Consider the following 15858-nt stretch of genomic DNA (forward strand, 5'->3'; position numbering starts at 1 on the left):
AGAGAGAAAGGGGAAGAAAATGTATGTACAATCCCTGGTACTCAGAGAGCCCTCATTTGAGACATTGTCTGATGACAGAGAGGAGAGTGTTCTCTTGTCACGTCTGACTTTACACATTTTCCCCTGACACATCAGACCATACACAACAACACGCAGCCCGGGACAGTGATACTAAGTGTACTGTGTGTACCATGTACCGAGAGTACAGAGGGAAGAAACCCCTCATTTGAGTGATGAGAGAGCTCCAGCTGAAACGTTACGTTGGGGGAAACAAAGCGCTCCTATTGAAGCAGGGCAGGCCACAGGGAAGGAGTGAAGGAGCGCCTCCACTACTCACGCTAAGAAAAACAAATGATCTCAGGCAGGAATGCACAGTGGGCTCGTCCCCTCTCCTTTCTCTACCCCCCCCCGTCCTCTTTCTATCCCCCTCTCATTCGTACTCTCTCTGACTTCTTAACTCCATCCCTCTCATCTCTCCTTCTCCCTCGTCTCTCATAGAGAGGATGGAGAGGACTCTTAACCTTCAGTTAGCGGCTAAATGAGCTTGACGTCACTAACCCGCAGGGTCTTAATAGGATTACCGCCCACTGGGCTGAGGCTGTGCGTGTGTTTGCATCTGTGTGTTTCTGTGCGCGTGCGCGCCAGTCTGCGGCTCTCCTCTTCTCACCTCTTCAGCCCGAGCAACCTACTCATCCTCATCCTTCGATCTATGGTCTTATTCATGATGACTGCTCTGCTGCCAAATGAGCACTTCTCTGGGAGAGAAAGCCAGCAAGAGAGAGGTATGAGAGAGAGAGAGGGATGAGCGAGAGAAAGAGAAACTATGTAATCCACATTGACCCTCTTCTTTTCTCTTTTGTACATTATGACACTACCATGGAAATATTCAGGGCAGGGACAGTTAACACTTCCTTTCTCCCCCCCCCCCTGCTTTCTTTATCTCGGATTTATGTCACACCCAATAGCCCAGGGCAACTTCAATACTGACTTCAAAAGAATGTACAGTACTGGAGGTAAAACAAAGCAGTGTACTAACAGTACAGTGCTGCCTGATTTGTTATAGAGAGCCTCTGTACCGTACTGTGTGTGCGTGCGTGTAGCAGAGTGTGAGAACATGTAGAGAGGAAATGGAGGAGGAAACGGCACTCTGTTCTTCTCGTCTGCAGCAAAAGGAGGGAACAGGACCGGAGCGGGCCGGGGGCTGCAGGCAGGCAGGCGAGGGGGCTTAAGTAACACTCCTACATTCTCAACAAGGACTAAATAGTTCCCTGAACAAAGCCTGTTGACCCCCACAATAATAATAATATTAAGGGGTTAGAACTCCAGGGCTTAAAAACAAAGGTGTCATTGTACGCTAATGATTCATGTTCTTTTAAATCCACAATTTGGATCCCTCCACAGCATAATAGAGGATCTAGATACTTTTTCTAACCTCTCTGGATTAAAATCAAATTATGATTGGTGAACTTTATTACGTACACAAAAAAATGCAACTTTTACATTACCGTGTAGTTTACCAATAAAATGGTCTGACAGGGATGTGGCCATACTCAGTATACATATCCCGAAAGAAAGAAATGATCTCACTCCAATACCTTTTTATAGAAAGTTAGCAAAAATAGATAAGATCTTGCTACCATGGAAAGGAAAATACCTGTCTATTTGTGGGGGGGGGGGGGGAATCACCCTGATTAACTGTAGTCCTATCCCAGTTTACCTACAAACAATAGTACGCAAGTGTAAACACCACCGGACCACGGAGCCATCATACCGTTCTGTCTCCTAGAGATGAACGTTTTTTTGGTGCGAAAAGTACAAATCGGAACAACAGCAAAGGACCCGGTGAAGATGCTGGAGAAAGCAGGTACAAAAGTATCTATATCCACAGTAAAACGAGTCCAATATCAACATAACTTGAAAGGCCGCTCAGCAAGGAAGAAGCCACTGCTCCAAAACCGCCATAAAAAAATCCAGACTAAGGTTTACAACTGCACATGGGGACAAAGATCATACTTTTTGGAGAAATGTCCTCTGGTCTGATGAAACAAAAATAGAACTGTTTGGCCATAATGACCATCATTATGTTTGGAGGAAAAAGGGGGAGGCTTGCAAGCCGAAGAACACCATCCCAACCGTGAAGCACGGTGGTGGCTGCATCATGTTGTGGGGGTGCTTTGCTGCTGGTGATTCTCTGATCCACTTCTACGCAGACGACACCATTCTGTAAACTTCTGGCCCTTCTTTGGACACTTAACTAACCTCCAGACGAGCTTCAATGCCAGACAACTCTCCTTCCGTGGCCTTCAACTGTTCTTAAATGCAAGTTAAACTAAATGCATGTACTTCAACCGATCGCTGACCGCACCTGCCCGCCCGTCCAGCACCACTACTCTGGAAGGTTCTGACTTAAATTATGTAGACAACTACAAATACCTAGGTGTCTGGTTAGACTGTAAACTCTCCTTCAGCATCTCCAATCCAAAATTAAATCTAGAATCAGCTTCCTATTTCGCAACAAAGCATCCTTCACTCATGCTGCCAACCATACCGTCGTAAAACTGACCATCCTACTGATCCTTGATGTCGGCGATGTCATTTACAAAATAGCCTCCAACACTCTACTCAACAAACTGAATGCAGTCTATCACAGTGCCATCCGTTTTGTCACCAAAGCCCCATATACTACCCACCACGGCGACCTCCATGCTCTCATTGGCTGACCCTCGCTTCATACTCGTCGCCAAACCCACTGGCTCCAGGTTATCTACAAGTCTTTGCTAGGTAAAACCCCGCCTTATCTCAGCTCACTGGTCACCATAGCAGCACCCACCCGTAGCACTCGCTCCAGCAGGTATATTTCACTGGTCACCCCCCCCAAAGCAAATTCCTCCTTTGGCCACCATTCCTTCCAGTTCTCTGCTGCCAATCACTGGAAATGACTGCAAAAATCACTGAAGCTGGAGACTCATATCTCCCTCACTAACTTTAAGCACCAGCTGTCAGAGCAGCTCACAGATCACTGCACATCTGTAAATAGCACATCCAACTACCTCATCCCCATACTGTATTTATTGATCTTGTTCCTTTGCACCCCAGTATCTCTACGCACATTCTCTTCTGCACATCTATCACTATAGTGTTTAATTGCTATATTGTAATTACTTTGCCACCATGGCCTATTTATTGCCTTACCTCCCTTATCTTACCTCATTTGCACAAACTGTATATATGCTTTTTCTACTGTATCATTGACTGTCTGGTGCACTTCCCAAATTAGATGGTATCATGAGGCAGGAAAATTGTGTGGATATATTGAAGCAGCATCTCAAGACATCAGTCAGGAAGTTAAAGCTTGGTCGCAAATGGGTCTTCCAAATGGACAATGACCCCAAGCATACTTCCAAAGTTGTGGCAAATGGCTTAAGGACAACAAAATCAAGGTATTGGAGTGGCCATCACAAAGCCCTGACCTCAATCCTATAGACAATATGTGGGCAAAACCGCAAAAGCGTGTGCGAGCAAGGACTTCAAACCTGACTCAGCTCTGTCAGGAGGAATGGGCCAAAACTCGCCAAACGTATTATGGGAAGCTTGTGGAAGGCTACCCTAACCGTTTAACCCAAGTTCAACAAATTAAAGGCAATGCTACCAAATACTAATTGAGTGTATGTAAACTTCTGACCCACTGGGAATGTGATGAAAGAAATAAAAGCTGAAATAAATCATTCCCTCAAATATTATTCTGACATTTCACATTCTTAAAATAAAGTGGTGATCCTAACTGACCTAAGACAGGGAATCTTTACTATAAATAAATGTCAGGAATGTGATAAACTGAGTTTAAATATATTTGGCTAAGGTATATTTCAGCACATTCCCAGTGGGTCAGAAGTTTACATACACTAAATTAGTATTTGGTAGCATTGCCTTTAAATTTTTTAACTTGGGTCAAACGTGCTTCCCGGTTGGGATGGTGTTCTTCAGCTTGCAAGCCTCCCTCACTTTTCCTCCAAACATAATGATGGTCATTATGGCCAAACAGTTCTATTTTGTTTCAGAGGACGATCTTTGTCCCCATGTGCAGTTGCAAACCGTAGTCTGGCTTTTTTATGGTGGTTTTGGAGCCGTGGATTCTTCCTTGCTGAGCGGCCTTTCAGGTTGTCGATATAGGACTTGTTTTTACTGTGGATATAGATACTTTTAAACCGGTTTCCTCCAGCATCTTCACAAGGTCCTTTGCTGTTTTTCTGGGATTGATTTGCACTTTTTTCGCACCAAAGTAGGAGACAGAACGCGTCTTCTTCCTGAGCGGTATGACGGCAGCGTGGTCCCACGGTGTTTATACTTGCGTACTATTGTTTGTACAGATGAACGTGGTACCTTCAGGCATTTCGAAATTGCTCCCAAGGATTAATCAGACTTGGAGGTCTACAATTTTTTTCTGAGGCTGATTTCTTTTGATTTTCCCATGATATCAAGCAAAGAGGTACAGAGTTTGAAGGTAGGCCTTGAAATACATCCACAAGTACATCTCCAATTGACTCAAATGATGTCAATTAGCGTATCAGAAGCTTATAAAGCCATGACATAATTTTCTGGAATTTCCCAAGCTGTTTAACTTCTTGACGCACCCATCCCTTTAGCAGGATCATTTTCATCAACACCTGCTGAAATGCAGCGAGCCAAAATCAAATTAAATTACTACAAATATCTAATTTTCATTAAATCACAAGTGCAATATAGCAAAAATACAGCTTAGCTTGTTGTTAATCCACCTGGCGTGTCACAATTCAATACAGTTTTCGGCGAAAGCATAACAAGCGTTTATGTAAGAACATCTCTCTCAGTAGACAAAATATTACAAACACTAGCAGCCAAGTAGATTGGTCACGAAAGTCAGAAAAGCAATACATTAAATCGCTTACCTTTGATGATCTTCGGATGTTTGCACTCATGAGACTCCCAGTTACACAATAAATGTTAATTTTGTTCCATAAAGATTATTTTTATATCCAAAATACCTCCATTTGTTTGGCACGTTATGTTCAGAAATCCACAGGCTCGAGCGGTCACGACATCGCAGGCGAAAATTCCAAATAGTATCCGTAATGTCCACAGAAACATGTCAAACGTTTTTTATAATCAATCCTCAGGTTGTTTTTAAAATATATAATCCATAATATATCAACCGGGACTGTCGCTTTTTCAATAGGAGAGAGAGAGAGAGACAATGGCTGCCCCACTGTTGCGCAAGCAAAACTCTGCGAACACCCAGCTATCCACTGACGCAATGTTATATTTCTCGCTCATTTTTCAAAATAAAAGCCTGAAACTATCTATGTCTAAAGACTATTGACACCTTGAGGAAGCCATAGGAAAAGGAATCTGGTTGATATCCCTTTAAAATGGAGGCAAGGCATCCAATGGAACAGAGAGCTTTCAGGAAAAACAGCACTTTCTGGTTTAATTTTCCTCAGGTTTACACCTGCAATATCAGTTCTGTTATACTCACAGACAATATTTTGACAGTTTTGGAAACTTTAGAGTGTTTTCTATCCTAATGTGACAAGTATATGCATATTCTAGTTTCTGGGCCTGAGAAATAGGCAGTTTCAAATGGGTATGTTTTTAGCCAAAAATGAAAATCCTGCCCCCTACACTCAAGAAGTTAAAGGCACAGTCAACTTTGTGTACGAAAACATCTGACCCCCCGGAATTGTGATACAGTGAATTATAAGTGAAATAATCTGTCTTTAAACAATTGTTGGGAAAATGATGTGTCATGCACAAAGTAGATGTCCTAACTAACGTGTCAAAACTATAGTTTGTTAAAGATACACTTCTTGTTAATCTAGCCACTGTGTCAGATTTCAAAAAGGCTTTATTGGCGAAAGCAAACCATGCTATTATCTGAGGATAGCACCCCATCAAACAAAGACAGACAATCATAATTCAACCTGCCAGGAACGTCACGAAACTCAGAAATAAAGATATAATTCATGCCTTACCTTTGACGAGCTTCTTCTGTTGGCACTCCAATATGTCCCATAAACAAACGGTCCGTTTTTTCCATTAATTCCATCGTTATATATCCAAAATGCCCATTTATTTGGTGCGTTTGATCCAGAAAAACACTGGTTCCAACTCGCGCCACATGACTACAAAATCTCATAAATTACCTGTAATCTTTGTACAAACATTTCAAACAACTTTCCTAATACAACTTTAGGTATTTTTTAACGTAAATAATCAATACAATTTAAGACGGGATAACTGTGTTCAATGCCGGAGTGTAGCGAGCTTTCAGGTCGCGTGCCTCTATCAAACAGTACACTTCACTCGATCCTCGTTCTGGACAGCCTTACTTCTTCATTACTCAAAAGAAAAACATCAACCGATTTCTAAAGACTGTTGACATCAAGTGGAAGCAAAACGAACTGCAAGCAACTGCCTTAGAATTCTAGATTCCCATTGCAAACCATTGAAAAGAGAGTGACCTCAAAACGTTTTTTCCCTGGATGGTTTGTCCTCGGCGTTTCACCTGCCAAATAGGTTCTGTTATACGCACAAACATCATTCAAACAGTTTTAGAAACTTCCGAGTGTTTTCTATCCAAATCGACTAATATATGCATATCCTAGCTTCTGGGCCTGAGTAGCAGGCAGTTTACTTTGTGCACGCTTTTCATTCGGACGTGAAAATACTGCCCCCTAGCATGAGAGGTTAACAAGACATTTGTGGAGTGGTTGAAAAAAAAGCTTTAATTAATGACTCCAACCTAAGTGTATGTAAACTTCCGACTTCAACTGTATATATTTACAAAAATAATATATGGGGGATTGGAAATGATGCAGCCAATTACATTGATGGAAGCTACAATCTATCTGCAATAGTAAAGCTGATCTACCGCCTAAAAAGTAAATATAATACAAAAAAAGAAAAAAAAAAGAAAATATATATATATATATAAAAAAGTTGAGGTCACTCTCTTTTCAATGGTTTTCATTGGGAATCTAGAATTCTAAGGCAGTTGCTTGCAGTTCCTTTTGCTTCCACTTGATGTCAACAGTCTTTTATATATATATATATATATCGTATTGTGATGTCCCTGGCAATTCCCTGCCCTAGTAGTAGATGGGTTCCATTTTGGACAGGTGTTTCGAACAGGTATTTATGAAATGCAGTTGAGCCTCATGTCAAAAGCGGTCAATGTATTCCTTACATGCTAGACCCCTGTGCAGTGGTGAGACACAACAGAGTGGATTCTGAAGAGCTCCAAGCAGCCATTTAAAGGGGTAATCCGGGATTGGTATATACATTTTTGGGGACTATTAAATTAACTATGTCGTCATTGATTCGAGGAGATTAAAATTCTATAGCCCCATCCCTCAGCAGTTTACCAAAACAAGCGGTGGAGTGACCATTTTGTTGTATTTCATATCCCGTATTGCCCCTTTAATGTCCTCTACTGGTATTCACACCAACGTACAAAAACCTTTCCAACAACAACACAGACTGCTTTTTGGCTTTGGATGGTGTTTTTCCATAGGAGCATTGGTGTTACTTCAGGATTTTTGGGGTGTATGTTATTGAGTCTCACCTTCTGTCATGAAGTAGGGGATGCGGAAGCGACCCTCCAAGACGCGCTGTCGGAGCACGGGCAGGGTGGGGCCATCGAAGGGCAGGGCGCCACACACCAGCACGTACAGCACCACCCCCATACTCTACATTGAGACAGCCAACCAACCACGCAGGCATGCACGCAGACAGAGGGACACACACTAGGTCAGGGGCTGCAGTGGAAAAAAAGTCTTTACACTCACATAACTAGATCAATCATGTACAAAGGCACCTAGATGTATCTGAGGGCGAGTTCAATATGCCGTAAAACAGGGAAGGCTATAAAAAGAGGTTGGGAAATCTTATGCTCGCACGATGTTTTCAGGGCACCTTTGAAAAAGAGGGTAGGTAGGGCTATTTGGTTTATGGCAAGATGTAATTATCATAAACTTATCACGGCAAGGCTTAGAGGGAAAGCAAACAATTGATCAGCAGACTAGGGTTGTTGATTCACAATCAGATCCCCCAACGCAATCATGTCCAGTATCTTTAAAAAAAATCTCACCTCTCAGTTGAGCACCTTGGCTGCATCCCAAATGGCAACTTAATCCCTTTACAGTGCACTGCTTTTGATAGGGCTCTGGTAAAAGGTAGTGCACTATGTGGGGAGTAGGGTACCATTTGGGACGCAGAACTTTGCCCCAGTTTTCTCTTTGTTTAATCTGATCGGAAGCACATTGGTTGGCCTCACTATTGCTTCTAATGCCCATGATTAGAGTAGGTCCAATTTCAAAGACAATGTACAGTCAGTTCGGGGACACTCGGTATGTAATACCGAGGTACTAGTAGCAGTAATTGTGACTCATGGGCAGAGCAGGTGTGTCCCCAAAATGGACAGCCCATTCCTTATATAGTGCACTACTTGGGAACAAGGCCAATAGGGCACTATTGAGGGAATAGGGAGGCCATTTAGGATGCAAACAAGAGCATTGACTTACCCAGATGTCCAGCTGGGGGCCCTCGTACTGTTGTCCCTCGAACACCTCCGGAGCGGCGTAGGGCGGGCTGCCGCACCACGTGGCCAGGGGCTCTCCGGGCTGGAAGAAGTTCCCGAAGCCAAAATCTAACAAAGGGGAGAATGACACGGTTAACTTCATTATTACACACCTTCACCTTGAGTTCTTCTGACCATAGACAGTATGGAGGGTTCTGCCTGGGCACATTTGGCTGGCTGAGTAAGTGAGCAATGGGTGGTAAGAGGTGAGGGAAGGATGGAAGGGAACGGCTTGGAACAGAGGGAGATGCAGACAGAACAGTGACTACTCAGGGAGAAAGAGAGCGAGGTAGAGGGAGAAACAGCAGACGGGTCAGAGGATCAGAAGGTGGCTGATTCACTGACTACTTATAGCACAGGGGTAGCTTTAAAGCTAGCTCCAGATTAGAACAAACGTGTGTGTGCATGTGGTCAAAATATAGTGTGCACTACTCTGGTCAAAAGTAGTGCACACTATTTAGAGAATAGGGTGTTATTTAGGATACACTGTAGAACAACCTGACGTTGCTTTTTATTGCCAATGCGATATGTAATGCGCAATATGTAATGCACATATTTGTGTGTTGAGGACATTGATGGGCTAGCAGGGCCTTCATGAGGTCATCTCCCAGGAGACTGACTTTAGCTCATAGAATGACTGTTCTGATTGTTCCAAGGAAGGAAGAGAGAGCGAGAGACAAACTTTCAACTTGATCTTAATCATAACTCGAAAAAAACGTCTGCCTTCCATTAAAATTCAACTTCCAACAACGTGTTGCCAAATCTTTTACCAGTATGAAGCTGCTCGCTTTCACTTTTGCAAATTGCCCCCACCCCCCTTTCATTCTCTGTCTCACTCCCTCGCCTGTCTGTTCCTTATGTTTAAGATTTTATTTGAATACATTTCAGTGTCGTTGCCCTCGAGTATGAGAATGGAGAGACTTATCTGTGGAGCCCGATGGTGTTAAAGGACCCTGTTGTAACAACTAACATTTATCAGATGAATAAATATTTTAGTATGTTTTTAATCACCATCATCACAGCTATCTAAAGCCAAGGGAAGAAGATGCGTTGCGACAAATACAAATATTAATATTCTGGCTTACGTAATGGGGGCAGGTAGTGTTGGACCTTGTGGCAAAAAGCAGTGTTCAACAGCTTTTCAAATTGATTTAGTCTCTTCATTGCTCCGGCTAAATGATGCGCTCACCCCTCCCTGAGTGATTGTCGACCCCGTGAGATCCAATGTCCAAGATCAACCCGTATCAAGCTGCAGCAGTGTCACTGTCTGCATCCTAAATGCCAACCTATTTCATTTCTAGGGCACTACTTTTGACCAGGGCCCATTGGGAAGCCCATAGGCAGTACTTCAGACTAACATTTGACTAACTCGAACAGGAAGTACCATTGACACGATCAATATGGAAGGGTTCCGATGAAGTGGATGCTAAGCTACAGGACTGTTTCGCTAGTACAGACAGGAATATGTTCCCCTGATTCAAACGATAACATTGAGTAGTTTAATCAATCACGGACACTTATAACAAATCCCGCTAAGACTTCCGATGAGCCATCAAAGAGTAAAAATGTCAAAACAGGACTAAGATCAAATCCTGCTATGCCGGCTTTGACGCTTGTTGGATGGCGCAGGATTTGCAACTATTACGGATTACAAAGAGAAACTCAGCAGCGAGCTGTCCAGTGATGTGAGCACACCAGACAAACTAAATTCATTCTATGTTCACTTTGAGGCAAGCAACACTGAACCATGCATGAGAGCACCAGCTGTTCCCGGACGAGTGTGTGACATTGCTCTCCGTAGCCGATGTGAGCTAAACCATTAAACAGGTTAACATTCACAAGGCTGTAGGGTCAGAAGATTTACCAGGACACATACTCAGAGCATGCGCTGACCAGCTGGAAAGTGTCTTCACTGACCTTTTCAACCTCTCCCTGACCCAGTCGAACACCTACATATTTCAAGCAAACCACCATAGTCCCTGTGCCCAAGAACGTCAAGGTAACCTGTCTAAATGATTGTCGCACCGTAGCACTCACATCTGTAGCCATGAAATGCTTTGAAAGGTTGGTCACAAGTTACATCAAAACCATCATCCCAGACACCCTGGGCCCACTAATTTGCATACCATCCCATAGACGACACACTCTCTATTGCGCTCCACACTGCCCTCTCCCACCTGGACAAGAGGACCACCTACATATGAACGCTGTTCATTGACTACAAATCAAAATAACATTTTATTGGTCACGTACACATGGTTAGCAGATGTTAATGCGAGTGTAGCGAAATGCTTGTGCATTTCAAAATAGTTACGACAGTTCAGTACTGTCTAACAAGTAATCTAATAATCCCCAACAACTACCTAATACAAACAAATCTAAAGGGATAGAATAAGAATATGCACACAAATATATGGGTGAGTGGCATAGGCAAGATGCAATAGATGGTATAAAATACAGTATATACATATGAGATGAGTAATGTAAGATATGTAAACATTATTAACGTGGCAATGTTTAAAGTGACTAGTGAGTTTATGTAGGCAGCAGCCTCTCTGAGTTAGTGATAGCTGTTAAATCAGTCTGATGGCTTTGAGATAGCTGTTTTTCAGTCTCTTGGTCCCAGCTTTGATGCACCTGTACTGACCTCGCCTTCTGGATGGTAGCGGGGTGAACAGACAGTGGCTCGGTAGTTGTTGTTCTTGATTCTCTTTTTGGCCTTACTGTGACATCGGGTGCTGTAGGTGCCCTGGCAGGTAGTTTGCTCCCGGTGATGCGTTGTGCAGACTGCACCACCCTCTGGAGAGCCTTCGGTTGAGGGCAGTGCAATTGCCGTACCAGGCGGTGATACAGCCCGACAGGATGCTCTCGATTGTACATCTGTAAAAGTTTGTCAGGGATTTAGGTGACAAGCCAAATTTCTTCAACCTCCTGAGATTGAAGAGGCGCTGTTGCGCCTTCTTCGCCACAATGTCTGTGTGGGTGGACCAGTTCAGTTTGTCTGTGATGTGTACACAGAGGAACTTAAAACATTCTACCTTCTCCACTGTTGTCCCTTCGATGTGGATTGGGGGTGCTCCCTCTGCTGATTCCAGAAATCTACGATAATCTCCTTTGTTTTGTTGAGTGAGAGGTCGTTTTCCTGATACCACACTTCGAGTGCCCTCACAACGCACCCTTGTGGGGCCCCAGTGTTGAGGGTCAGCGAAGTGGAGATGTTGTTTCTTACCTTCACCACCAGGGGGCGGCCCGTCAGAAAGTCCAGGACTCAATTGCACAGGGAAGGGTTGAGACGCAGGGCCTCCAGCTTGATAATGAGCTTGGAGGGCACTATGGTGTTGAATGCTGAGCTGTAGTCAATGAACAGCATTCTTAAATAGGTATTCCTCTTGGGATAGGGCAGTGTGATGGTGATTGCATCGTATGTGGACCTGTTGGTGTGGTATGCAAACTGAAGTGGGTTTAGGGTGGCAGGTAAAGTGGAGGTGATATGATCCTTGACTGGTCTCTCAAAGCACTTCATGATGACAGAAGTGAGTGCTACAGGGCGGTAGTCATTTAGTTCAGTTATCTTTGCCTTCTTGGGTACAGGAACAATGGTGGCCATGTTGAAGCATGTGGGGACAGCAGACTAGGATAGGGAGCGATTGAATATGTCCGTAAACACACCAGACAGCTTGTCTGAGCATGCTGAGGACGCAGCTAGGGATGCCGTCTGTGCCAGCAGCCTTGTGATGGTTAACATGCTTAAATGTCTTACTCACATCAGCCACGGAGAAGGACCTCTCCTTGACTGTTTGCGGGCCGCGTCGGTGGCACTGTAATTCCTCAAAGCGGGCAAAGAAGGTTAGTTTGTCTAGAAGCAGTACGTCGGTGTCCGTTACGTGGCTGTAGTCCGTGATTTCCTGTAGACCCTACCACATACTTCTCGTGTCTGAGCCGTTTAATTGCGACTCCACTTTGTCCCTATACTGACATTTTGCTTGGTTGATTGCCTTACGGATGGAATAACTACTCTGTTTATATTTGGCCATATTCCCAGTCCTCTTTCCATGGTTAAATACGGTGGTTCACACTTTCAGTTTCGTGCGAATGCCGCCATCCAAAGGTTTTTGGTTCGGGTCGGTTTTAATGGTCACAACATCTCCAATGCACTTCCTTATAAACCTCACTCACAGAGCCAGCGTATGTATAGATCAATGTTATTCTCTGAGGCTGCCTGGAATATTTCCCAGTCCATGTGATCAAAACAGTTTTGAAGCGTGGTCAGACCAGCGTTGAATGGTTCTAGTCACGGGTACATCCTGTTTGAGGACGGTAGGAGCAAGATTGAGTCGTGGTCAGATTTGCCGAAGGGAGGGCTCCCTATAGCTCAGCATTCAACACGATAGTGTCCTACAAGCTCATCACTAAGCTCAGGATACTGGAATTGAACACCTCCCACTGCAACTGGATCCTGGAATTCGACAGGCCGCCCCCATGTGGTGAGGGTAGACAACAACACATCCGCCATGTTGACCCTCAACACGGGCCACTCAGGGGTGCGTGCTTAGTCTCCTCCTGTACTCATTTGAGATTTTAGTCACTTAGCAGACAGTGTTATCCAGAGTAGCTTAGTGCATTCATCTTAAGATGAACACCCCCCGTTTCTCTGTCCTGATAATGTTTTAGGGAGCCTGAGCACGCAGGTACGACTACCTGGCCTGCTGCTCGGTAATGTAGGAAAGTTTTTTTTAACATCCATGGCAAATGACAATATATTAAAACTATAATTCCTCACAGAAAGCTATTTAAAAAATACTTTATTATTGAAATGGAACAGTTCCATGAAAATGCACATATAAAATAATAACTGGCACACAGAACAGTAGAATAAATTGTAATCTTCCCCAACCTTGAAACTCATGCACCGCCTATGAAGTCTTTATAAAATAATTACCTTTCAAGTCCATGGTCGTATTTTGTCTATAGGCGACTTTGAAGCAAGGTAAGACATGCCTCATAACATGAAATAAAACTTTCAGCTTTCAAACAATTACATATCATTTCAAAGTGCATACTGCCTCCAGCTCACATTGTAAAGTGGTGGGTGACACGGTGATATGATAGCCTGTTGCCTGCACTTTAATGGGAGGTGTGCTTCAATGAACAGTTGAGAAATAAAACTTTTGAATTTTAATTGTGCACCAAAACTGTTAACAACATGCCTTTAGAATGGTTGCGCAATGAATTGGCTTATAAAAGCACGTGTTTTACTCCAGCAGCAATCAACTGGGAGCTGCAGCAGAAATCCCACTCAAAATTGGCTCTGTATGCTGTGCGCGTCTGATAGTTGTGCTGGATAAATAAGATAGGCCTACATTATGACTAACGAAAATACACAGGCCAATTTAATTCCTCTAAATTATGCAAATTACCCTATAGACCGAAAAGCATGACGGTCAAATGTATTTATATCAACTGGTATTTCCATAAGTGAATAAACAGCATTTTTCTCCCAGTCATTTTGGCCGGCAACAGATTTATTTAAATGGCCTTTTCATAAAGGCAAAAGCGGGCAATTGCCAGCTAAAGGAAACACTGTGTGATGTATACCAGACTGCACAGCACACACTTAACAGCAGCAGGGCAGCATTGCCATTGACCAGCCTATCTAAAAACACAAGGTTTCTTAACCGTCATCTAAAATGTACACGAATCCATCCCATGCACGTCTGATTTATAGTCTAGTAATACTGTGAATCTGGGTTTACTGAATGATAGTAATCTGAAATATGTTTCTCCCCCCTTTTTTTATACCTCACATGACAAATTGGCTCTAGCAATGCAATTGCATCAAGGTCAAAATGTGAAAATGAGAGGCAAAGGCATGGTATACGTACGTCTAGATTTAGCCTTGGCTTTAGCCTACATTTGAACTAGAGACAAAAGAAGCGGTCAATCCTACACCTCAAGCCTATAAGTAAGTTGTAGATTTTGGGGCGGCAGGTAGCCTAGTGGTTAGAGCATTGGACCAGTAACCGAAAGGTTGCTCGATCAAATCCCCGAGCTGACAAGGTAAAAATCTGTCGTTCTGACCGAGGCCGTCATTGTAAGTAAAAATTTGTTCTTAACTGAATTGCTTAGTTAAATTAAAAAATAGACTAGGCGAGATAATGATATGACAGTGAGAGTCACGGCAAGGCATGTTAAGGCAGACTAAGGAAGGAGTGAGGGTTTATCAGAGGAGCCGACCCACTTTGCGGGCTGCATACTGAGCAGCACGGCTGGCTGACGTCAATGTTCCCAACAGGCCAGGGGCTCGCTATGTGTGGACGGTGGGCTGTGCAACGCCGCGCCCAGCCCCGATCACTCTGTGTCCCAAATGGATCCCTTTCCCCTATTAAGTGCACTACTTTTGAGCAGGGCTCCGGTAAAAAGTAGTGCACTAAAGTAGTGCACTAAATTATGAATAAAGTGTAATATGGGATGTAGACACTATCTAGACTACTTCCTGTTCCAAATATTAGCCTAAAGCGTCTACTCACACAGGGGGGTCAACGCTAGCTAGTAGCCAACAGTGGTTGTGTGTTTATAATGAGGGATAATGCGATGTGTCCTTGCGCAAGTTGATACAAGTGCATAGAGAGCTCAGCTTACTATGGAGATTTATACAGCTGGGGAAATGTGTGTGTGGTTGAGTATTATCCTGTCTGAGGTACAAAAGCATACATTTTGGCCATATCAAATTACTTTCACCACTGGGGAGGATGAATGAGGGGGTGGCTGAATGATGATATAACACCTGCACCATGCACATGTTAGTCTGTGTAGCGGGTGGCCTTTCAGCTTGGTCCATGAACAATAAAACAAGACATACTATGGGTGTGTGTGTGTGTGGGGGGGGGGGGGGGGGGTGGCGAGCAGTGTCCCTGTGATCAAATGTTGTTTGCTGCAGCAGCAGAACCAATCCATTTAAGTGGCTTCCTGATAAGTGCATGATCTGGCTGCTTCTTAGAACGTGCAGAGCTCGCTTACACACACACACACACACACACACACACACTTTGAAGTGGAAACAAAAGGCAACACCCCCCGCTGCCTGGCACTTGGGTGACCTTTCCTTGACTGACCATCAACCACCACAGAGCTTCTGAGCGATTGACCACCAGGGCTGGGTTCTGGGTATACAAAAGGAGACCTTTAGAAAGGGGGACTAATGTGGCAGTAAATCCTCTTATTTGAGGATGAAACATGAACCACAC

At 43.8% G+C, this 15858-nt stretch overlaps 1 protein-coding gene across 2 annotated transcripts in view; it reads right to left on the minus strand.

Moving 5' to 3' along the window:
• The window catches only part of sik2b (salt-inducible kinase 2b), a 70165-nt gene that overhangs the window by 14409 nt on the left and 39898 nt on the right, over window positions 1–15858 (minus strand). For both annotated transcript variants that reach the window (XM_064984193.1, XM_064984192.1), the window contains exons 5-6: window positions 8559–8683; window positions 7601–7724 (exon numbers count right to left, since the gene is read on the minus strand). In XM_064984193.1, the coding sequence (XP_064840265.1) occupies window positions 7601–7724; window positions 8559–8683 (249 nt within the window). The remainder of the gene's footprint in view (window positions 1–7600; window positions 7725–8558; window positions 8684–15858) is intronic.

This window comes from Oncorhynchus masou, chromosome 13 (genome assembly GCF_036934945.1).
Source record: "Oncorhynchus masou masou isolate Uvic2021 chromosome 13, UVic_Omas_1.1, whole genome shotgun sequence".
NCBI lineage: Eukaryota > Metazoa > Chordata > Actinopteri > Salmoniformes > Salmonidae > Oncorhynchus > Oncorhynchus masou.